The sequence below is a fragment of the Symphalangus syndactylus genome, chromosome 3 (assembly GCF_028878055.3).
Source record: "Symphalangus syndactylus isolate Jambi chromosome 3, NHGRI_mSymSyn1-v2.1_pri, whole genome shotgun sequence".
Classification (NCBI taxonomy): domain Eukaryota; kingdom Metazoa; phylum Chordata; class Mammalia; order Primates; family Hylobatidae; genus Symphalangus; species Symphalangus syndactylus.
The window spans coordinates 16636793-16659371 of record NC_072425.2 but is presented as its reverse complement, the minus strand read 5'-3'; the positions used below and the strand labels follow the sequence as shown (position 1 = coordinate 16659371).

At 51.2% G+C, this 22579-nt stretch overlaps 1 protein-coding gene across 14 annotated transcripts in view; it reads right to left on the bottom strand.

Moving 5' to 3' along the window:
• CIZ1 (CDKN1A interacting zinc finger protein 1) overlaps positions 1 to 22579 on the bottom strand; it is a 38500-nt gene that overhangs the window by 628 nt on the left and 15293 nt on the right. For 3 of the 14 annotated variants that reach the window (XM_055270866.2, XM_063635771.1, XM_063635772.1), the window contains exons 4-17: positions 20861 to 20932; positions 18520 to 18764; positions 14500 to 14593; positions 14194 to 14302; positions 12861 to 13203; positions 12512 to 12704; positions 12172 to 12293; positions 11369 to 11566; positions 10135 to 10259; positions 3319 to 3406; positions 2705 to 2818; positions 2351 to 2500; positions 399 to 468; positions 63 to 184 (exon numbers count right to left, since the gene is read on the bottom strand). In XM_055270866.2, coding sequence (XP_055126841.1) covers positions 63 to 184; positions 399 to 468; positions 2351 to 2500; positions 2705 to 2818; positions 3319 to 3406; positions 10135 to 10259; positions 11369 to 11566; positions 12172 to 12293; positions 12512 to 12704; positions 12861 to 13203; positions 14194 to 14302; positions 14500 to 14593; positions 18520 to 18764; positions 20861 to 20932 — 2045 coding nt within the window. Of the gene's footprint in view, positions 1 to 62; positions 185 to 398; positions 469 to 2350; positions 2501 to 2704; positions 2819 to 2921; positions 3000 to 3318; positions 3407 to 10134; positions 10260 to 11368; positions 11567 to 12171; positions 12294 to 12511; positions 13204 to 14193; positions 14303 to 14499; positions 14594 to 18519; positions 18765 to 20860; positions 20933 to 22579 lie in introns of all 14 variants that reach the window. The other 11 variants (XM_055270862.2, XM_063635770.1, XM_055270857.2 and 8 more) reach the window with 10 other exon arrangements.

Here is a 22579-nt window from a genome sequence, read left to right as displayed (position 1 = left end):
ATCAGCTTGGATTAAGACTAAGTCTGTGGCCAGGGGAGGACAGGGCAGGACGTCCGGCTCACCTGCAGGTTCTCAAAGTGGCCCAGGGACTTGCAGTGGGAGAGCTGTGCCCCTGAGTTGCTGTGATAGAACTTGTGGCAGATGCGGCAGACGTAGCCCATCACGGGCACCAGGAAGTCCACACCTGTAGGACGGGACAGCAGAGTCTGCACTCACATCCCTGTACCAGCGAGGTGTCCCTCCCTCTCTAGGGGCCCGTGTGCTCCCCGACCCTCTAGGCAGGAGCAGAAGAGAAGGCTTCCCAGCCAGAATGCCAAAGCTGGGATATGGGAGGGTCATGTGGAGGCTGGGCCCAAGGGCCGAAGCTCCTGCAGGTGAGCTCAGAGCTGGGGCCTTACCATATGCAGTATTGGGGCTGTAGGTCTCCGAGCCCTTCCACTCCTCTCTGGATATATCTCTGGACCTCATCTGAAAACATGCAAGTGTGGGCCTTGTATCTGGCTTCCCCTTGACACCTCCCAGACACAGGTCAGGGGCCTAGAGACCACCAATGCCCTTGGACACACAGAATCCTCTTGATTTCCAGGAGGTAGTGGGCGGCGTTCTCTGAGCCTTTGCATGTGGTGATCCTGCCTCCCAGAGTGCTCTTCCCAATCTATACTTTCTAGACTCTGTTCAACTAGCCCCCTCCTCCAGGAAGCCCTCCTGCTCCTACAGGCACCATAATCCACACCAGGTGTGCCCAAGACATCATGTGTCATCTGACTGAATCCTCATAACAGCCCTCTATGGCTACACACATTTTACTAAGAAGAAACTGAGGCCCAGGGACATTAACTCACTTGTCTAGGGTTGCACAGCTGGTTTGTGGAGGAGCTGGGCAGGGAACCCTGTAGGTCTAAGCCATAGTTCACACTCTTAACCATGAGCCCCCTGCTAACTCCCTGAGGTCCTATCCAATACTGCAGTGACCTTGGTCCTAGCAGGTGGGTTTCAAGGGATCAAAGACTCTGCATTTCACCTGCTGGATGTGAGATGAGGTCATCTGACACTGGCTGTGTCAGCCCTAGCAGGCCTAGCAGTGCCCTCCACCACTCGCCAGGCAAACAAATGTGGCTTCCAAGAAGGACAACCACCCCAGTTTGCTAAGCCCTTCCTAGGACCAAGCTGTGGGCCCTGGGCTTCCCTTATAGTCCAAGTTCAGATTGTTACTTCTGAGCAGAGGTGACTGAGGCTCAGAGAGGCCAAGTGGCTTGCCTGAGATGATATGACTACTGAGCAACAAAGCTGGGCCTCATTCTACCCTGCCTAGGACTGCAGGCCACCCCCACAATGCTTCCTCCCCAGCCCCTCAATACCCCACTTTGGCTGCCAGAGGCTATGGGCAGCCCCAGTTGGCTCCTCACCACCCTGGACTATAACTGGGTCAGCCTTTGAGGGCAAGGACCAGGACTTGGCCCTCATGGGTCCCTACGTCCAGCACCAGGGCCTGACCTAGAACACACTCTCGGGAAACGTGTTAAACTGCAAAGAATCTGGCTGGGCATGGTGGCTCACGCCTGTAATCCCAGCACTTTGGGAGGCTGAGGTGGGTGGATCACCTGAGGTCAGGAGTTCGAGACCAGCCTGGCCAACACGGTGAAACCCCGTCTCTACTAAAAATACAAAAATTAGCCGGGCGTGGTGGCAGGCACCTGTGATCCCAGCTACTTGGCAGGCTGAGGCATTAGAATCGCATGAACCCAGGAGGTGGAGGTTTCAGTGAGCCAAGATCGCACCATTGCACTCTAGCCTGGGCGACAGAGCGAGACTCCGTCTCGAGAAAAAAAAAAAAAAAAACTGCAAAGAATCCAAGCTCCTCCAGCTCCTCATTCATGGGAGACAGGGTAGCTGCGGCATTGGAAACGTGGACTCTGAAGTTTTACTTCCTGCCATCTAATCTGATGAGATTCAGCCAGGATAGTGCTTGGTACACACGCCTGGAACACACTAAGTGCTCAAAAAGATGTCTGCTGCTGTCAGTCTCACCATTATCATCACCATCATCTGACTTTTCCTTTGCACACTACATAGTTTCCCATCTCCGTGCCTTTACTGATGCTGTTCCCTTTCCCTTCCTCCACACAGGTCCAAATTTCAGTCAGGCTTTGCATATTTTAACTGCCACTCTCTAGTCATCATGCATAATTACATAGTCATGCAGAAGGCAGTTGACAGTAATAATCAGTTTTGGCAAGCATTAGTGCTCACAGATGCCAGCCCAGTGTCTGGCCTCCGGGAGGTGGGATGAGGTCTGTCCTGGGCTGGGAATCCAGCACCGAGCCCGCCTCCCACACCCTCCCCCCAGCACCTGCTTGCAGAGTTCCTCCTCAACCTCGATCTCTTCTTCATCCTCATCATCCTCTTCCTCTTCTTCATCACCCTCGAAGCAACCCACAGCATCCACTGTAATGAAGTGGTCCTCATCTTGGCCAGCAATCTCTTTCTCAAGCGACTTCAGCTGCCCAGGGAGTAGGCAAGGGGCTCAGGTCAGCTCTGAACAGCCAAGGGGCCATGCCCTACCCACGCCACCCCTCCCCTGAGAGTCCCAATCCCTCCAGACCCGCTGTGAGTTTGGGCTGGGATAAACCTCAACTTGCTGCACGGCCTTGGCCAAGGCTCTGTACCTCTCTGGGCCCATGTCCTCTGAGGGAGCTGAGGTTACCTCCTTGGCTTTGTCCTTATGCCCCTGGGACTTCACGTGCTCCACAAACTTGCGAGGGGTTTTGAAGTAGCGGTTGCAAACAGTGCAGAAGGGTCGCAAGGATTGTTTGGCAATCTGGAAAAAGGCAGGCCAACCAAGCAGTGTCCCCAGGTGCAAGCCCCCTGACTAGCACCCAGGCGGGGCCCGGCAACAGCTCACCTCCCCCGGGCAGGCCCACCATATCTGTAACAAGCCGGGCTGTGCTCCACCCCTGCACTGGAACATGGGCAAACACATCTCTTCGTGGTGTGGGTGGCTGAGAGATGGGATGACAGATGGCAACACAGAGACTGGACAGACACAGAGAGAAGACGAGAGAGAGGGCAGCTGCCCAAATAACCCCTGTGAGCCCCATGGCTGAATGGCAGGTGAGATGGGGCCTGGCCTACACTGGACAGATGGGGAACCTGAAGCCCGAAGAAGAAACAAGACTGACTCATCCAGAAACTGCATTGTGGGTTATGGGTGTGCAGGGGCAAAGAGGAACGTTTACTTTCCAACTGGGGCTCTGTGTTGCCTGGCCTCCACTTGGAGACGGCAGTGCGGGTGCCTCTGCAGCGTGCAGGCCCTCCTACCTTGTGGTCCTGTGTCCTGCGGTGTTGGATCAGGTCCCCCATGTAGTAGAGTTGGCAGGTGTTGCACCAGCGCCTTGGTGGAGGCTCCCTGAATGACAACAGTCAAAGCAAGTACAATGTGATGCCAGAAAGACAGCAGCTGTCCGAGAGTGCTCCATAAGTATAATCCATTCTAGTAGCAATTTCCACAGGATCTCTTAGGGAAGCTTAACAAAATGGTTCTGAAGTTCATCTGAATCAGTACTTAAGCAGAAATAACCCAGGAAACTTTAGGGGGAAGGGGAATGCAGCACTGGGGATACCAACCTTTAAAATGAAAACCACAAGCTACAATAGATAAAACTGTGTAGTATGATGTACATCCTGACAGTGTATCAGTGGGAAAGAATGGAAAGTCCTAAACAGGTTCAAATATTGGTAACACAGCTTCGCCAGCCTGGGCAACATGGGGAGACCCCATCTCTAGCAAAAATACAAAAAATTAGCCAGGCATGGTGGCTCATGCACCTGTGGTCCCAGATACTCAGGAGGCTGGGGTGGGAGGATCGCTTGAGCCTGGGAGGCAGAAGTTGCAGTGAACCAAGATAGCTCCACTGCACCCCACCTGGGTGACAGAGTGAGACCCCTATCTCAAAAAAAAAAGAATTCCGCTTCTGATAAATTGGTATTGAAAAGCATAGATTATACAACAAGTTATGTCAGAACAATTTGTTGTCTACTTGGAGAAGAAACGCCTTCTGCTTCCACCTTCTACCTTACTTGAAAATGAATTCTAGCTGAACTACCAGAGATTTAGGCATAAAAATAAAAACCATATACTTTAAAAAGGGAGGCCAGGCCCAGTGGCTCACACCTGTAATCCCAGTCCTCAAGGCAGGAGGACTGCTTGAGCCCAGGAGTGTGAGACCAACCTGAGCAACACAGCAAGACCCCATCTCTACAAAACATAAAAAACATTAGCTGGGTTTGGTGGCACATACCCATAGTCCTAGCTGCTCAGAAGCTGAGGTGGGAAGATTGCTTGAGCCCAGGAGGTCGAGGCTGCAGTGAACCATGACTGTGCCACTGCACTCCAGTTGGGGCAACACAAGATGCTGTCTCAAAAATAAATAATAGGCTGGGCGCGGTGGCTCACGCTTGTAATCCCAGCACTTTGGGAGGCCGAGGCGGGCGGATCACGAGGTCAGGAGATCGAGACCACGGTGAAACCCCGTCTCTACTAAAAATACAAAAAAAAATTAGCCGGGCGTGGTGGCGGGTACCTGTAGTCCCAGCTACTCGGAGAGGCTGAGGCAGGAGAATGGCGTGAACCCGGGAGGCAGAGCTTGCAGTGAGCCGAGATCGCGCCACTGCACTCCAGCCTGGGCGACAGAGCAAGACTCCGTCTCAAAAAAAATAAAAATAAATAAATAAATAAATAAATAAATAAAAAGGGGGCCAGGTGCAGTGGCTCATGCCTATAATCTCAGCATTTTGGGAGGCTGAGGCAGGAGGATCACTTGAGCCTAGAAGTCTAAGACCAGCCTAGGCAACATAGTGAGATCTTGTCTCTATATAAAATAAAATTAGCCAGGCATGGTGGTATGCACCTATAGTCCTAGTTACTTGGCAAGTTGAGGTGGGAGAATTCCTTGAGCCCAGGAGGTTAAGGTTGCAGTGAGCCAAGATCACCATTGCCCTCCAGCCTGGGTGACAGAGAGAGACCCGGTCTCAAAAAATAAAATAGGGCCGGGCGTGGTGACTCACGCCTGTAATCCCAGCACTTTGGGAGGCCAAGACAGGCACATCACAAGGTCAAGAGTTCAAGACCAGCCTGACAAACATGGTGAAACCTCATCTCTACTAAGAATACAAAAAAAAAAAAAAAATTAGCCGGGTGTGGTGGCACACACCTGTAATCCCAGCTACTTGGGAGGCTGAGGCAGGAGAATTGCTTGAACCCAGGAGGCGGAGGTTGCAATGAGCCAAGATCGCACCACTGCACTCCAGCCTGGGCAAAAAAGCAAGACTCCATCTCAGAAAATAAATAAATAAATAAATAAAATAATATTTATTTTACAAGGGGAGAGCAACTATTTAATCTTGGGTTGGGAAAGATCATTGCAACATATAACATCAAAGCCAGAAATCATAAAGGAAAAAACTGATAGATCCGATTGCATAAAAATTTAAAACTTCTACATGTTGAAAGATATAAGAAAATTAAAAAGCAAACAAATGTCAATGACAAGGGCTGTGCTATCACTGGCCAGAGTGTATCCTTTATGTAGGCAGCTTCCTAAACCAAGGCTGGGCATACCGCTGGTTCATGCCTGTAATCCCAGCACTTTGGGAGGAGGGTTCCTTGAGCTCAGGAGTTTTGAGGCTGCATTGAGCTGTGATCATGCCACTACACTCCAGCCTGGGTGACAGAGTGAGACACTGTCTCAAAAAAAAAAAAAAAAAAAGAAAAAAGAAAAGCCAAATACATGTAAAACCCTGGCCGGGCACGGTGGCTCACTGAGGTCAGGAGTTCAAGACCAGTCTGACCAACATGGTGAAACCCTGTCTCTACTAAAAACACAAAAAAATCATCCGGGCGTTGTGGCAGGCACCTGTAATCCCAGCTACTCAGGAAGCTGAGGCGGGAGAATTGCTTGAACTGGGAGACGGAGGTTGCAGTGAGCCAAGATTGCGCCACAGCACTCCAGCCTGGGCAACAGAGCGAGACTCCATTAAAAAAAAAAAAAAAAGTGTCTGAATCAGCGAAAATAAAGACTCTATAAAATATGCAAATACACAATTTTTCTTTACTTTTTTTTTTTTTTTTGAGACGGAGTCTCGCTCTATCGCCCAGGCTGGAGTGCAGTGGTGCAATCTCAGCTCACTGCAAGCTCCGCCTCCCGGGTTCACGCCATTCTCCTGCCTCAGCCTCCCGAGTAGCTGGGACTACAGGTGCCCGCCACCACGCCCAGCTAATTTTTTGTATTTTTAGTAGAGATGGGGTTTCATCATGGTCTCAATCTCCTGACCTCGTGATCCACCTGCCTTGGCCTCCCAAAGTGCTGGGATTACAAGCGTGAGCCACCGTGCCTGGCCGCAAATACACAATTTTTCATAAATTTTAGGGGACACATGTCCATTGAAGCCCTGTAAGAGTTCTGCTGGGGAGGGCTGCTTAGAGACAGAAAATGTTTGTGTTGTCATGTAGCATGATTCCGATTTTTATTTTTAAAGATTGTATAAATCCAGAAAGGATCACAAGAAGAACTAGGTCAAAATGTAAACAGTGTTTATCTCTGGGTAATAGGATTATGGGTGATTTTTATCTTCTCGTGTGTCTGTGTCCTTGTATTTTCAAAACGTTATATAATGAGCGAATTATTTTTATAATCAGAAAAAAAAATTTTTTTTTAGTCAAAAAAGGCACGTCAGCCACACAGTGAGAGTACCAAATTTTAGATTTGAGGATTTAGGGACATTTACTGTCCTCAGTAAAATCTTCTTAGTACTGCTGCAAGCAACAAAATCAGACTTTAAAGCAGCTTGCTCCAGAGGGGAGCATTGCTGTGGAATTTTCCTTTTAAACACAGTTTTGTAAAGTTTGAATTTTTTTTTTAAGAGATAGGGTCTCACACTGTCATCTAGGCTGGAGTGCAGTGGCATGATCAAGGCTTACCACAGCCTCCACCTCCTGGGCTCAAGCAATCCTCCCACCTCAGCCTCCTAAGTAGCCGGGACTACAAGTGCATGCCACCAGGCCTGGCTAATTTTTTTAGTTTACAGAGACAAGGGTCCTATGATGGGCTGGTCTTGAACTCCTAAACTCAAGCAATCCCCCCCACCTCAGCCTCCCAAAGTGCTGGGATTATAGGTGTGAACCACCGTGCCAGCCTGGCTCTATTTTGCAATGTGCATTTTAATCTCTGTGAGAGAAAAAACACGATAAATGAAGAAAGGGGGTGGGTAGAGAACATGGTCATCAAACAGGCGGACACCTTGTGCCAGTGTCATGTCTGAGGCTGCCCAGAAATGGCCAACGCAGGCCGGGCATGGTGGCTTGCACCTGTAATCCCAGCACTTTGGGAGGCCAAGGCGGGTGGACCACGAAGTCAGCAGATCAAGACCATCCTGGCTAACACAGAGAAACCCTGTCTCTACTAAAAATACAAAAAATGAGCCGGGCCTGGGAGCGGGCACCTGTAGTCCCAGCTACTCGGGAGGCTGAGGCAGGAGAATGGCATGAACCCGGAAGGTGGAGTTTGCAGTGAGCCGAGATTGCGCCACTGCACTCCAGCCTGGGCAACAGAGCGAGACTCCGTCTCAAAAAAAAAAAAAAGAGGCCAAGGTTAGGGGATCACATGAGGCCAGGAGTTTGAGACCAGCCTGGGGCAACATGGTGAAACTCCATCTCTACTAAAAATACAAAAATTAGCTGGGCACGGTGGCGCATGCCTGTAATCCCAGCTACTCAGGAGGCTGAGGCAGGAGAATTACTTGAACCTGGGGGTGGAGGTTGCAGTGAGCCGAGATCGCGCCACTGCACTCCAGCCTGGGTGACAGAGAGATTCCGTCTCAAAAACAACAATAAAAATTTAAAAAGTCCCTCCAGTCCCTACCTACGACCACCTCACCTTGGTCCCCAACACAAAGACATCAATACTGTCCTCCTGCATCAGTGGGGGTTCTTTGCGGTTGTAAGTGAAAAAAATTCTAATTTCTATAAGACAGAAATTAGCTTGAACAAAAAGGAACAATGTTTCTGGCTTAGGTAAGTGGGAAGGCAAGAGATACAGCTGGACCCAGGCGATACCATTTATTAGAGAGGCTCCATCTCTCACTACAGTGGGCACCAGGTACCCACAGCCCCAGCCTCCCTGCACAGTGACCTCCAAGGAAGGGCAGTCACCTGTGTCTGCGGTAGCAGAACAGTTTCTAGGGGAAATGCCGGTTAATCTGATTGTGGTCACGTGCACGCTTCTGAAGCAATCCCCTGGCCCGGGATGGGGCGTTCTGACTGGCTAGGCCTAGGCAGGCCAGCTCTACCTAAACCACATGGAAATACATTTCCCCATGGAAGGCAGGGGGGTGTTCCCAGGAATGGGGCTGAAGGCTGGATCTCAATACCCTAGCTGGTGGGGGTGCCCCTCTCCTCCTTCCTCAAAGCCCACAGGGCAGGTGCTGTGAACTAAGCCCTTGCCTACCTTAGCTGTTTCTTTTTTTTTTTTGAGACGGAGTCTCGCTCTGTCACCCAGGCTGGAGTGCAGTGGCGTGATCTCGTCTCACTGCAAGCTCCGCCTCCCCGCCACCATGCCCAGCTAATTTTGTATTTTTAGTGGGGGGGGGGGTTTCACCATGTTGGCCAGGCTGGTCTTGAACTCCTGACCTCAGGTGATCTGCCCATCTCAGCTTCCCAGAGTGCTAGGATTACAGGCCTGAGCCACTGCACCTGACCATAATGTTCTCGATGGCCTCGGGGCCAAGTAGGATTCAAGAGAAGACTTCATGGAAAGATATCATTGGGAGAGGGTTTGATGAATCCCTGACACCTGCAGTTTGTTAACAGCTTGTGCTACGTATGCCCTTCTAGTTTTCTTCTGTGTCACAAGATGTATTTTTATACAAACAAGCTCATTCTGCAGATGCAATTTTGAATCCTGTTTTACTTTGACATTGCATCACCTTTCCACATTATTATAAATTCTCCAGTTATCCTATTTATTCATTGTTCCATGAGCTGGACGGGCTTTTTCATCATCTAACCAATCCCCTACTTTCGAGTATTTCAGATCATTTCCCATTAGATTTTTTCACCATGATACTAATAGCAAAGAACGTCTTGGTGAGTCATCATTCTCCTGTGTTTATGATTATTTCACCCAAGTAGAAAACCACTCAAGGACACTCTTCTCAACATGAGAAACAGCTAACAGAGACACAGGCTACCTTTGCAGAGAGAGAGCTCCCTGTCACACAAGGCAGGCAAGCGGAGGCCAACCAAGAGCCCTTCCTGTCCCCTCAGCCCCACCTGGAAGCTTCAAATTGTGACCTCTGTAAAATCAGGACAGAGCCCGTGACCACTGACTCAAGGGACCGTCTAGCCTATGAAAGTGTTTGATTTGCTCTCTGTAGGGTTTGTTTTGTTTCAATTCTGAACTAGCTGTTAACATTCTGAAATTGGGAGATTTCACATACAAACCTGGATTTCTGGATTCTTCTTAAAACTAAGAGATCCGGAGCTGAGAAGCAGCTGTCTCCTGAGACAGAGCCTGTGTGCCCGCTGTGGCCCTAGCTAACACGGTCCTGCTGCTGAGATGACACGTCCCAGCCCTTGCATACCTCTACGACTGCCCACAGAGTCCTGAAAGCACCTCCGGCTGCCCGCCAGGCCTTCCCATCCCAGTCTAGTTCCAGACTCCAGGAGAGCTGAAGTTTCTGATTAAACAGGCTCCCATGACAATGAAAGGCGGAGACACAGGGAAACCCTAACCTCCAACCACAAAAGAACCTGATCCGCAGCCTTGTCACCCCACAGCGGGGTTAGCACACAAGCCACAGGGGGCAGGAGTCTGTGCCACAACCTGTCCTCTCCCACAGGGATGGTCATACTGTTCCTGCCTAGAGGGAACCTTAAGAGAATGTCATGAATTCCTGTACTATATCCCTCACCAAGTCATGTTACAGGCAGGGAAAACTGAGGTTCAAGGTCACACAGTTAACAGTGTGAGGAGGCCTGGCCAGGGGTCAATGCTTAACCCAAAGGTAAACCCTGTAGATGGTAGATTCAGGCCCTGGCCGACGAGGTTGCAGCCCGAGCTTCCACGATCCCCCACTCACTCATCCGCTGTCTCCAGGATGTCCCGGGGCACCGGCAGCAGGGACAGGAGGCAGGCTTGGCTCATGTGCTGGATGTCCCCTAGCCGCTGCTGGTGCTGAGGCTCCGACATGTGGTCCTGGAACTCCTGCGGCAGGAGGGAAAGAGGGTTGGGCCTGGGGCATGAGCCCAGAACAGTGGGCAAGACTGAGGCCTGGGGAGGCAGACCCCAGCCTCATCATTGTGAGCCCATTTCTCTCACCACACATCTCTCTCTTGTGTAGGCTAGAGCAGGCATGATAAACTGAGACACAGGGTACATGCCAGCCCGAGCTTCTGCCCCTCCCAGAGAATGTGTGAGTGCCTCAAAGACAAGGAGCAGCCTGGTTAGCATCCAGGTCTCCAAGGCTCTGCTAGGTGAGGCACAGAGTAACACAGTTAACAGACAAGAGTAGTAATAACACAAGTACAATGCGATCATGATTACTGCTACACTCACTTTGGGCCAGGCCTGCGCTCAGGACTCCAATGTCACATTGCTGAATCCCCAGAACCACCCAGTGAGGTGGATTCTAAACGTTTCTCTTTTTTTTGTTTTGTTTTGTTTTGAGAGAGTCTCGCTCTGTTACCCAGGCTGGAGTACAGTGGCATAATCTTGGCTCCCTGCAACCTCTGCCTCCTGGGTTCAAGCAATTCTCCTGCCTCAGCCTCCTGAGTAGCTGGGATTACAGACGCATGCTACCACATATTTTTAGTAGAGATGGGGTTTCACCATGTTGTTCAGGCTGGTCTCAAAACTCCTGACCTCGTGATCCGCCCACCTCGGCCTCCCAAAGTGCTGGGATTACAGGAGGGAGCCACCGTGCCCGACCCTAAACTTTCCTTTGTCTGATGCAAGAGGAAACAGGCATGGGGTGGAATTCACTTTCCAAGGCCTCCCAGCTACTCATAGCCGATATGAACCAGGTCTGACTGACTCTAAAAACCTGCTTGAGCCCAAGAGGTAGAGGCTGCAGTGAGCTGAGATCATGCCACTGCACTCCAACCTGGGAGACAGAGTAAGACTCTGTCTCAAAACAAAAAACAAAAAACAAAACCACCAAAACCTGCCTTCTTGGCTGGTCAGGAAATGTTTCCCAAGCAAATGCATGGCTGCTCGGGGCAGGGCCCAGTGCAGCCTGAGGCAGCCTTGGGAGGGCAGGCTGGGCATTCCATGCAGGCCCCACCCCTCCCCACCCGTATCTCCTGTATCAGTACCTGCTGGCTGGAGCAGCTGGCCTTGCAGATGTAGCAGAAGAACTGGAGGGCCTGCTTAGAGGGAGTGCTGGTAGCCGCAGGGGTGGAGGAGGCGGAGTCACTGGGGCGGGGGACAGGTGTCAGGGGTACAGTGCTAAAGGCCCGGCTGTCACTGCTCTGCAGAATGGTGACCTTCAGGGAGCCCCCGGCACCCCATACCTGCATGGGGAGTAGGCACTGAGCTTCCACCAACTGTGTACTTACAGTGAGCCAGCCCAGCATTCAACATCTACCAACATTGTCTCATCAGATCTTCCTGATGATAGGGAAACTGACGCTCTGAGCTGTTAGGTGACCACCCCAGCTTACACAGCTAGAAAGCACTGCAGTCAGGATGCGAACCCAGGTCAGCCTAAAGTACCACCCGTCCCACCCTTTGTATGACAGATGGGGAAACAGACTCAGAAGGGAAAGGGTTTGCCCACAGTTATGTAGAGCTGGGACCCAAACCCCACAGAGAGGCTTCCACTCTGTGCTCTCTCCACGAGAGCAACATTACCCATGCGAGGAGACTGGGGCTCTGGCTTGAGGATGGGCAAGCTGGAAGGGACGGATGTGAAGACAGCACAACAGCAAGAGGGTCCCATGCAGACCACTGCCAAGCCCAGCCTGGTCTGTCCACCCATCCTAGGCAGAGGGCTGTCATCCCATTTCATGGTGGGGGAAACACAAGGAGGCCCTGAGGTGGCCTGGGGCAGAAAGAGGCCATCCCACCCTGCTGGGCTCTGTGGCCCTCACACTGCCACATCAGGGCCTCTACCCACCCCTGGCATCTCTCTCGCTCTGTTTTCACATTCGCCCACATCTAGGCCACAGGCCGACTCCTTCTGAATCTCTTCCATGCTGACTTGGGTGCCCACAGGCTCTGGCAAGGTCTTTTCCATGCCTGAAATGACAGATGTGCTCTGTTTCCCAGAGTCCCCAGGCCCAAGAGCTGCCTTCTCTGTCCGCAACCAGAACCTTGAGGCTCCCAGCATGGATGGCCCTGGACCTGGGTTCCAGGCCTAGCCCTCAGCCCCAGGCAGCACCCAGTCAGGGGAGGAATGAAGGGTCTGGGCAGAGCTGTCCCATCACCAGACCAGCTGGGAGCCAGTGCTCACTTACCTCCACCGGCTTCTACTGCATCAGGTAGCATCTCCAGCCCGCAGACATGAACCACAACCGGTGTTTGCTCTGGAGCCAGCGACACCTGTGGCTGGGTCTGAGGCTGCTCATGGGTCTGCTCTGGTGGCTGTACTGACACCTGTGCTGGAGGCTGCTCCTGTGGCTGGACCCTTGGCTGTGCTTGTGTGTGGACCTGTGGATATGTCTGTGTCTGGGCCTGCTTCTGCAGCTGCAGCTGCACCTGCCTTGGGGGCTGTGAATGTGCCTGGGGCTGCAGCCGCTTCAGCGGCTCTGCCTCCTGCTGCAGCTGCACCTGCCTTGGGGGCTGTGAATGTGCCTGTGGCTGTACCTGTGGCTGCACCTGCTTCTGTGGCTCTGCCTCCTGCTGCAGCTGTGGCTGCACCTGCTTCTGTTGCAGCACTAAGTGCTCTGGCGAGGTCTGTGTTTGTGCCTGCTTCTGCAGCTTTGGCTGCACCTGGGTGTCTGTCGGTGGTATCCTCGGCTGAGTCTGTGACTGCACCTGGGCCTGGACCTGTAGGACCCGTGGCTGGAATCGTGGCAGCACTTGGGCTTCCAGGGGCTCAGGCAGCAGGTCTGGTGTCTGTGTCTGTTTCGGTACTGTCATCCGGGCCTGTGGCTGGGCCTTCGCCTGTAGCTGCCCTGGAGGTTCCTTCTCTGTGGGCTCTTCTGAGCTAGGAAGGATCAAAAGAAAATCCCAGTCGTATCTTCAAAGAGGCCCCAGGGGCTCCCAAGGAAGGCCAAAACTAGGCCGAGCATGGTAGCTCGCATCTGTAAACCCAGCACTTCGGGAGGCTGAGGCAGGCAGATTATTTGAGGTCAGCAGTTCAAGACCAGCCTAGCCAATGTGGTGAAACCTGGGATTACAGGTGTGAGCCACCGCACCCAGCCCAAGACTGTTTCTTTTTGTTTTTGGTTTTTTGTTGTTTTTTTGAGATGCAGTTTTGCTCTTGTTGCCCAGGCTGGAGTGCAATGGCACGATCTTGGCTCACTGCAACCTCTGCCTCCCAGGTTCAAGCGATTCTCCTGCCTCAGCCTCCCGAGTAGCTGGGATTACAGACATGCACCACCATGCCCAGCTAATTTTGTACTTTTAGTAGAGACGGGGTTTCTCCATGTTGGTCAGGCTGGTCTCAAACTCTCGACCTCAGGTGATCCGCCCACCTCAGCCTCCCAAAGTGCTGGGATTACAGGTGTGAGCCACCGCATGCAGCCCAAGACTCAGTTTCTAATGCTGGCTCTACCACTTACAGGCTGGGGATTTGGGCAAACTCCTTTGGCTGTCTAGGCCTCAAATTCACCTAAATAAACCGGGGAGGATCATTCTCACCTCCCACAACTTGCTGACATGTATCCAACTGGCTCTGTAAACGGCCTGCCCACTATGGTCCCAGATGAACGTCTTCACCCCTCCCACCCAGCCATCCAGTTTGGCCTCCAGGTGGCTCAGTCCCAAGGAAGACACCAGAGTCTGGCTGGGAGCTTCCCCAGGTCAGGTGCGGAAATAAGTAAGGCCTTCCTCCAAGTCAGAGGCCGAGGCCAAGGCCCTTTCCTTGCTCCAGCTCCAGTGAAGGGTGCATCCCCTCTGCCATTGCCACCCCTGCCTTTGCAGGAATGAGAGCAGAGGGCACCCGGGCCCAGGTCAGGTTTTCAGCATCAGTTACCTCCTCAATCTCTTTGCTGGCAGCTCGGACACCTCACAAGGCTCAGGCTCAGGTGCTGGAATGCGTTTTTCCTTGGCGATGTCCTCTGGGCAGGGCGGTAAATCTTGGTCTGGAATGGAAGCATGAGCGAGGGAACTCATGTTGGGAAGAGCAAGCATCTCTGACCTCCATGAGATGGGGCCTGGGCTCCCCGCCTACCCACCAAGAACCCTTGCCTCCCACAGCTGCCTCTATCACCTGCTGACCCGCCCACTGGCCCCCCCCGATTCATGTCCCTCTGAAGGGCCAGCAGCCTCCCTCCCTCACCTTCTGGTGTGTCCATCCGGGGCTCTGCGGCTTCCTCAGACCCCTCTGGGGGGTCTGACTTGTCTTCCACAGGCATTGTCTGAGAAGAAGAATCCTGCTTCCTTTCAGAAACTATGTTGACATCCGATACCCACCGCTATCAATACCCCCTTGCCCAAGGGCAGCTGCCCCCATCCTTCAGGGGATGATGGGGGCCTGAGGACCTCTGGTGGGCCTGGCCCCAGAGCTGCCAACTGGATGATCTTAGTAAAAATGTCCCAACAATGGTGTCTAGGGGATTCTACCTAGTTGTCTGTTAAATAAACCCAGGTTTGGAGGACATGAAGCCTTCTCCTGGCCACAGTGCTACCTCCTGACCTGACTTCCCACCCAGTTTTCCACCAAGTAGCCAGTGGGATCCTTTTTTTTTTTTTTTTTTTGAGACAGAGTTTCACTCTTATGGCCCAGGCTGGAATGCAATAGCACAATCCCGGCTCACTGCAACCTCTGCCTCCTGGGTTCAAGCGATTCTCCTGCCTCAGCCCCCCAAATAGTTGGGATTACAGGCACATGCCACCACGCCTGGCTAATTTTTGTATTTTTAGTAGAGCTGGGGTTTCACCATGTCTCAAACTCCTGACCTCAGATGATCTGTCCGCCTCGGCCTCCCAAAGTGCTGGGATTACAGGCGTGAGCCACCTCACCTGACCCAGTGGGGTCCTTCTAAAATGCAAACCTGATCATGTCTCTTCTTCCAGGCTTAAAGCCCTCCCATGGCTTCCTGCAGCCCTGGTGCATGCCTTATGCCAAGCCTGAAAACACTCTGCACACCCACCCCTTCCCTGCACAAACTGGCCTCTGCACACTCCCTGCCCCGGCCATGCACCCACAATCAGCCCTCTCTGCTTATCTACCTTGGCCTTCTCTCTGGTCAAGCCCCAGGCCCGTCCCTGCCCCCAGGCCTTCACTTGGAGCCTCAGAAGCACTTCTTGCAGGAAGCTCTCCAGACTCCAGAATGGGTCCAGAACCCACTTCCTTTTCGTGGCATTTCTGTATTCTTTTTTTTTCTTCTTCCACAGAGCCAGGGTCTCACTGTGTTTCCGAGGCTAGTCTCGAACTCCTGGGCTCAACTGATCCTCCTGCCTTGGCCTTCCATAGTGCTGGGATTACAGGCATGAGTCATTGCACCCGGCCTCCACAGTCAATTAATTGGTTGGAGCATTATTTGCATTAATATCTCTCATCGCCCGCCCCATTCCTGTCCAAGACCTCAGGGAGGGCCAGGCCAGATGTATCATCTGCACCAGGGAGTCCCCTTCAGGGACTTCCAGATGTCTGCTAAATGAACACACAGCTCTCTCTGGCCAGTCCAAGGCACCCCAGGAGGCCACCAGAAGCCTGCAGCCTCCCTCCCTCCCTCCTGCTAAGCCCAAGGAATGAGCACTGAGCAGGGAATGGCAATCTGGACATATCAGGACTCTGCCCTTCAGAAACTACCCAGGTGTCACCCTGCACGACACAGGCACCAGCCTGAGAGTCAGGAGGCCTGGGCTCTGGGTCCACCTCGACAGCTGTGGGGCTCAGGACCACCCCTATCCCAATCTCTGAGCCTGGGTTTTTCCATATGTAAAAAAATGAGGGCAGGGCGGGTTAGACACTAGACCAGATCTGTGATGACAGGCCCGTTGGAAGGCTGGAGGCGGGGCCCCTCGCTGGAGGAAAATGCATCACCTCCAGAAGTAGCCCGCCCTGGAGCGGCAGCAAAGGGGGCATTGCCCCTGCCCTGGAATACACCCAAGAACAGGGTGTGAGCAGGAGCTGCGGGGACCTTCAGGGACAGGACAGTCTAGGGAGGGGGTGAGCCCTTTGCAGATCTCCTGCTTATGCCAGGAGAAAGGTAAACACCTCTCAAACACACAAGGAGCCAGGGGCCTGTGGGCTGGAACCTATAGCCGGCAACAGAGTATAGCTTAGGATTTTATGGCATTGTTCTACCCCAGTTATGTTTCCTATACTTTTGTTTGTTTGTTTGTTTGTTTGAGACGGAATCTCACTCTGTCGCCCAGGCTGGAGTGCAATGGTATGATCTTGGCTCACTGCAGCCTCTGTCTCCCAGGTGGAAGAGATTCTCCTACCTCAGCCTTCCTGAGTAGCTGGAATTACAGGTACCTGCCACTAGGGCCCAGCTAATTTTTGTATTTTTAGTAGAGATGGGGTTTCACCATGTTGGCCGGGCTGGTCTTGGACTCCTGACCTCAAATGATCTGCCCTCCTCAGCCTCCCAAAGTGTTGGGATTATAGGCGTGAGCCACTGCACCCAGCAATTTCTTATACTTCTATGAATGGCAATTAACTTAGATAGTTTTTAGAATGTCAGGTTATGATATGATGTTTCCTTTCAAAATAAATGTAACAGAAAGGAAGCTCACTCATTTAAAGCCATACTCTCCCACACAGTCGCCCCACAGCCTCGGGAGGGCACCTGAAACTGGCGGGGCTGAATTGAGAGGTCAGTATCAGATACACACCAGATTGTGAAGATTTTGTAGTTTTTAAAAAAGGAATGTAAAATGCCTCGTTTTTTATATTGATGACAGGTCGAAATGATAATAGTTTCATATGGGATTGGGTTAAATAAGTTAGTAATATTAATTTAGCCCATTTCTTTTTACTTTATAATGTGGTTACCAGAAAATTTTAAATTACATATATGGCTTGTATTTTATTTCTACTGGGCAGTGCTGATTTTTTTTTTTTTTTTTTGAGACAAGGTCTCACTTTGTCACCCAGGCTGGAGTGCAGTAGTGTGATTGTAATTCACTGCAGCCTCTAACTCCTGGCCTCAAGCAATCCTCCCCCCTCAGCCTCCCAAGTCCCTGGGATTACAGGCATGCACCATCATGCCCTGATAATTTTATTTTTATTTATTTATTTTTTAAGACAGAGTTTTGCTCTTGTTCCCCAGGCTGGAGTGCAATAGCACAATTTTGGCTCACTGCAACCTCCACCTCCTGGGTTCAAGCAATTCTCCTGCCTCAGCCTCCTGAGTAGCCCAGATTACAGGCATGCACTACCATGCCCAGCTACTTTTTTATATTTTTAGTAGAGAAGGGGGTTTCGCCATATTGGCCAGGCTGGTTTCGAACCTCTGACCTCAGGTGATCCACCCACCACGGCCTCCTAAAGTACTGGGATTACAGGTGTGAGCCCCCACGCCTGGCCACACTGATGATTTTAAAAGAAACATTAAGCTGGGCACAGTGGCTCATGCCTGTAATCCCAGCACTTTGGGAGGCTGAGGCGGGAGGATCACCTGAAGTCAGGAGTTTGAGACCAGCCTGACCAACATGGAGAAACCCCATCTTTACTAAAAATACAAAATTAGCTGGGTGTGGTGGCACATGCCTGTAATCCCAGCAACTCCGGTGGCACATGCCTGCAATCCCAGCTACTTCGGAGGCTGAGGCAGGAATATCGCTTGAACCTGGGAGACGGAGGTTACAGTGAGCTGAGATCGCGCTGGGATTGCAGGCATGTGCCACCTGAGTTGCTGGGATTACAGGCATGCGCCACCATACCCAGCTAATTTTGTATTTTTAGTAAAGATGGGGTTTCTCCATGTTGGTCAGGCTGGTCTCAAACTCCTGACTTCAGGTGATCCTCCCGCCTCAGCCTCCCAAAGTGCTGGGATTACAGGCATGAGCCACTGTGCCCAGCTTAATGTTTCTTTGGGCAATAAGAGCGAAACTTCGTCTCAAAAAAACAAAGAAAAAAGAAACATTAAGTAAATGATAGTACTGATAGTGTTTGGGCATGGCAAAAATCCCTTCGCTGATAAACAAGAATATTTGAAGTTTGGGAAACGCTAAACAAATCCATTCCTGCCCCCCTCATTTTACATATGAGGAAACTGAGGCATAAAGGGAGTGCGACCTGTCCGAAGGCCTAGGCTGAGCCAGAGCGGGTGGCACTGGGGCTGACACCCAGGGTCCCCTCCCGCCCACTCCCATCCCCACCTGCCCCACCCCAGCCACCACTCACCTTTCGATTGGGGGTAGTAGAGGAGGAGGTCCGGGCCTGTTTCTGGGGGTTCCGTCCCGAAAGGTTGAACTGGGAAGGGTTCATGGGGACCCCAACAGGAGGAGGTCCCAGCAAGGACTGGCGAGTGGCCTGGGGAAAAAACTGTTGCAAATTTGGAGTGGCCAGTTGAGGGGGTGTGAGGCTGGGGGCTGTCAGGCTAGGGGCTGCGAGGCCTGGGGATGCCATGCCGTAGCCTCGGAGGTTACCTGCAGGCAAGAAGAGAGAAGAGGGGTCACAATGTGGTCGGGTGGCAGAAGGTAGGGTCAGGCGTCAGTGCCCCAGAGCATCATGGGAACATCCCAGATAATTGAAAGGGACCTTCCCACCCAAGGGCAGCCAAAGGGAAGAGACGAGAGCTGAGGCTCAGCCCCATCTTGGGCACTGGTGGTGAAGGAAGCTTTAGGGCTCTTTTCTGCCCCAGCTAGGGGTAGGGGTGCTGCCTTTCGCATTCCCCAAAACCCTGCTCACCCTCAGGCATGCTTTAGAGTCTGCCATAGAGTAGGTGAGAGACTTAGCACAGCCCATAGGGAGAACCAGCAGGAGGGCTGGTCCCTGGGATAAAAAGACACCCACCCCCACCCCTACCAGCTACCCTTCATCAGCAGCAACTATGAGTCAGGCACTGTGCTAAGCCCATTCCTCACACTGCCTCAGTCCCTCGGCCCAGCAGGTTTCAGGGTGGGTGTTATCTCTACCGATGACAAAATGGAGACACAGTGGAGGTGCAGCTTGCCCAGGGTCGCTATGAGGGACACCATCATCCACCTACTGCCCCAGCCAGGATTCTGGGGTATTCCTCATTCCTCCCTCTCTTTGCTTTATTCCATGCAAGCCATCCCCAGATACTATCAACTCTGTCTCCTATGCCTCTTCCCAATCTGACTTTCCCGCTCCATTCCCACTCCTACTCCCTGCCTCCCCCCAAAACCACTTGATCCTTTGCCTGAATTCCAGCCACAGCTTTTGCACAAGATGGCAGCAAACAGTGATCTTCCTCAAACCATATTTTGAGTTCATCTCTCCCTTCTGCCCAAACACTTCCATAGCTCCCTGCTGCTGGGTAGCAAAGCCCATTCCTCACTGCATGATCTTGCCCTTCCCACCTTTCCAGCCTCCCTTCTTGCCATTCTCCCCACATGTCCCCACTATATTCCAGTCACATGTCCCTGTGCCATCCTTCAGACATCCTGCCTCAGGGCCTTTGAATGTGCTGTTCCCTCTGCCTGGGCTGTTCTACCCGCTGACTCCTAGTCACCCTTCACACCTCCCTATAGGTGTCTCTCCTCCAAGAGACCTTTGCAGACTGTGTCCCCAAAGGCCCCAGCTTCCAGTTCTAGGACGAGCTACATACTTCATACTTTCCTTGTCTGCTTTTTTTTTTTTTTTTTTGAGAGGGAGTCTTGCTCTGTTGTCCAGTCTGGAGTGCAGTGGTGCGATCTCGGCTCACTGCAACCTCTGCCTCCTGGGTTCAAGTGATTCTCCTGCCTCAGCCTCCCGAGTAGCTGGAACTACAGACATGGGCCACCATGCCCGGCTAATTTTTGTATTTTTAGTAGAGACAGGGTTTCACCATGTTGGCCAGGCTGGTCTCAAACTCCTGACCTCAGGGTGATCCGCCCACCTTGGCCTCCCAAAGTGCTGGGATTATAGGTGTGAGCCACCACATCTAGCTCCTTGTCTGCTTTCTGCTTCACATCATCTAACTCAGCTCTGCACCTCAGGGGAGGCCCAGAGCTTGGGAAGTATTTAAGGGATGAAAGGCAGTTGGAACTCTTGCCCCAGTGCTGGGATGGGAAGCACAGGGTTTAAAGCTTAAAGCATGGGTCAGCTGTGCTGTGAGTGCTGGGTTCAAATCCAGACTCTATAGTGCAAGCTCTGTGACCTTGAACAAATCACTTCCCCCTACTTAGCCTGATTTCCTGATCTGTAAAATGGGGATAATAATAGCACTTGCCTCACAATGTTTCATGAGTATTCAATGAGATATACAAATGTGCCTGGTACATAGTAAATGTTCAATTAACATTAACTTGAAACAAATACATATACACATATGTGCAGAGAGCCAACCGGCTCTTAAAAACAATAAGACAAAAGATTAAACAACCTAAAAGAAAAATGAACAAAGGACATGGACAAGTCACAAAAAGAAATAAAATGTTCAACAGACAAATATAAAATGTTCAACTGCACTAGCACTCTAAGAAATGTAAAACATTCATGACATAGCTTCTTTTTGCCAACCAACTTAATTATATGTATATATACGTTTATATATATATATATAAAAAGCATATAATACCCAGTGTTGCCGTGGGCATGGTGAGACCGGCAGTGTCATACGTGGCTGGTGGCATTGCAAACTGGTCCAGTCCTTTAGGAAAGCAATTCGGCAATACTTATCAAGAGCCATAAAACATCCATCCCCCCTGACTCAGTAAGAAAACAACCTCAAACATCATATTCATCCCAGGGTTACTTAAAACAGCAAAAAAAAAAACAAACAAAAAAAAAACCCAAAACAAAACAAAACAAAAAATAAAAAAAAGCAAAAGAAAGAAAAAAGCAAAAAAAAAAAAAAAAAGGAAAGAGCCAAACAGCTAAGAAGGTTTAGATAAACAAAGGCATAGCCCTCTGGTGCAATATTAAACAGCTATTAAAAATAATCTTAACACAGATGATCAAATCCTATGGTAAACGATCATGCCATTCTATTCAGTGAAAAAGAAACAAGGTACAGCCTGGGACTTATTTTTTTTTTTTTTTTTTTTTTTTTTTTTTGAGATGGAGTCTCGCTCTGTCGCCCAGGCTGGAGTGCAGTGGCGCAATCTCGGCTCACTGCAAGCTCTGCCTCCCGGGTTCACGCCATTCTCCTGCCTCAGCCTCTCCGAGTAGCTGGGACTACAGGCGCCCGCCACCACGCCCGGCTAATTTTTTGTATTTTTAGTAGAGACGGGGTTTCACCGTGGTCTCGATCTCCTGACCTTGTGATCCGCCCGCCTCGGCCTCCCAAAGTGCTAGGATTACAAGCGTGAGCCACCGCGCCCGGCCAGCCTGGGACTTATATCAATCACAATCATCAGATACAAATCCCCAAGTCTGTGCTTAGAAAAAAAATGGGATGAAAGAGACAAAAATGCTGACTGGTGGTTTTCTTCAGGTGGTAAGTGAGTCAACAGATGACACTGTGGGTTTTCCTATCCCCATTTTTAACCTTTTTTTCCACTTTAAAGAGTGTGACTTTTATTCTTTTGTTTGTTTTTGAGAATGGGTCTTGCTATGTTGCCCAGGCTGATCTTGAACTCCCGGCCTCAAGTAAACCTCCTGTCTTGACCTCCCAAAGAGTTGGGATTACAGGCATGAACCACTGCACCTGGCCAAGAGTGTGAGTTATTTTCTTTTTCTTTTTTTGAGACAGGGTCTCGCTCTGTTGCCCAGGCTGGAATGCAGTGATGCAATTTTGGCTCACCACAACCCCCGCCTCCTGGGTTCAAGCAATTCTCATGCCTCAGCCTCCTGAGTAGCTGGGATTACAGGCACACGCCACCACGCCCAGTTAATTTTTTTTTTTCTTTTTTTGAGACAGGGTCTTGCTCTGTTGCTGGGCTGGAGTACAGTGGCGCGATCTCGGCTCACACCAACCTCCACCTCCCAGATTCAAGCGATTCTCCTGCCTCAGCCTCCTGGGTAGCTGGGACTACAGGTGCACACCATCACACCCAGCTAATTTTTGTATTTTTAGTAGAGACAGGGTTTCACCATGTTGGCCAAAATGGTCTCGATCTCCTGACCTCGTGATCCGCCCACCTCGGTTGGCCTCCCAAAGTGCTGGGATTACAGGTGTGAGCCACCGCACCAGGCCTAATTTTTGTATTTTTAATAGAGACAGAGTTTCACCATGTTGCCCAAGCTGTTCTTGAACTCCTGGACTCATGTGATCCTCCTGCCTTGGCCTCCCAAAGTGCTGGGATTACAGGCGTGAGCCACAACCCGTGGCTGAAGGGTGTAATTTTTTAAACAG